General features: G+C 54.9%; 1 protein-coding gene across 1 annotated transcript in view; it reads left to right on the top strand.

Annotated features, from left to right (window-relative positions):
- The window catches only part of LOC119589185, a gene marked incomplete at its 5' end in the record, with an annotated part of 121,836 nt that overhangs the window by 66,676 nt on the left and 54,663 nt on the right, over window positions 1-497 (top strand). Inside the window, 1 exon segment of the mRNA XM_037937781.1 lies at window positions 267-389. Within this exon segment, the coding sequence (XP_037793709.1) occupies window positions 267-389 (123 nt within the window).

Raw genomic sequence — 497 nt, 5'->3', positions numbered from 1 at the left:
CTTCCCTCCTTCTACCTCTCCCTCTCCCTCTCCCTCTCCCTCTTCCTCTCCCTCTTCCTTCCTCCCTCTCCCTCTCCCTCCCTCCCTCCCTCCCTCCTTCCTTCCCTCCTCCCCTCCCTCCGTCCCTCCCTCCCTCCCACTCTCCCTCCCTCCCACCCCTTTACCTCATTTCCCCCTCCATAAATTATACAGAAGTTATTATTATTGTCGTACTCTCACACATATTCCTTTTCGTCATTAACCGTCATTTTCGTTTTCCTTCGCAGATTACGGCAGCGAGGAGGAGGGTGACGGCTATGAGGACGCGGCCAATGACTACGTCTCGGCTGAATTTCCTGACGAAGGCCTGGGAGAATCCGACAACAGGTCCTACTATGCGGAAGATCCTGGTAAGGGCGGCCTCCCGTTTTCTTTGGGCTCAGTTGGAGGGTAGGGAGACGGGGAGGGGGGACTAAGGTGAAGAAAAACAGTGTCTGGTTTGTGTTTGGGGTCAAATG

This window comes from Penaeus monodon, chromosome 25 (assembly GCF_015228065.2).
Source record: "Penaeus monodon isolate SGIC_2016 chromosome 25, NSTDA_Pmon_1, whole genome shotgun sequence".
Classification (NCBI taxonomy): Eukaryota; Metazoa; Arthropoda; class Malacostraca; order Decapoda; family Penaeidae; genus Penaeus; species Penaeus monodon.
This window is presented reverse-complemented; position numbering and strand designations above follow the sequence as displayed.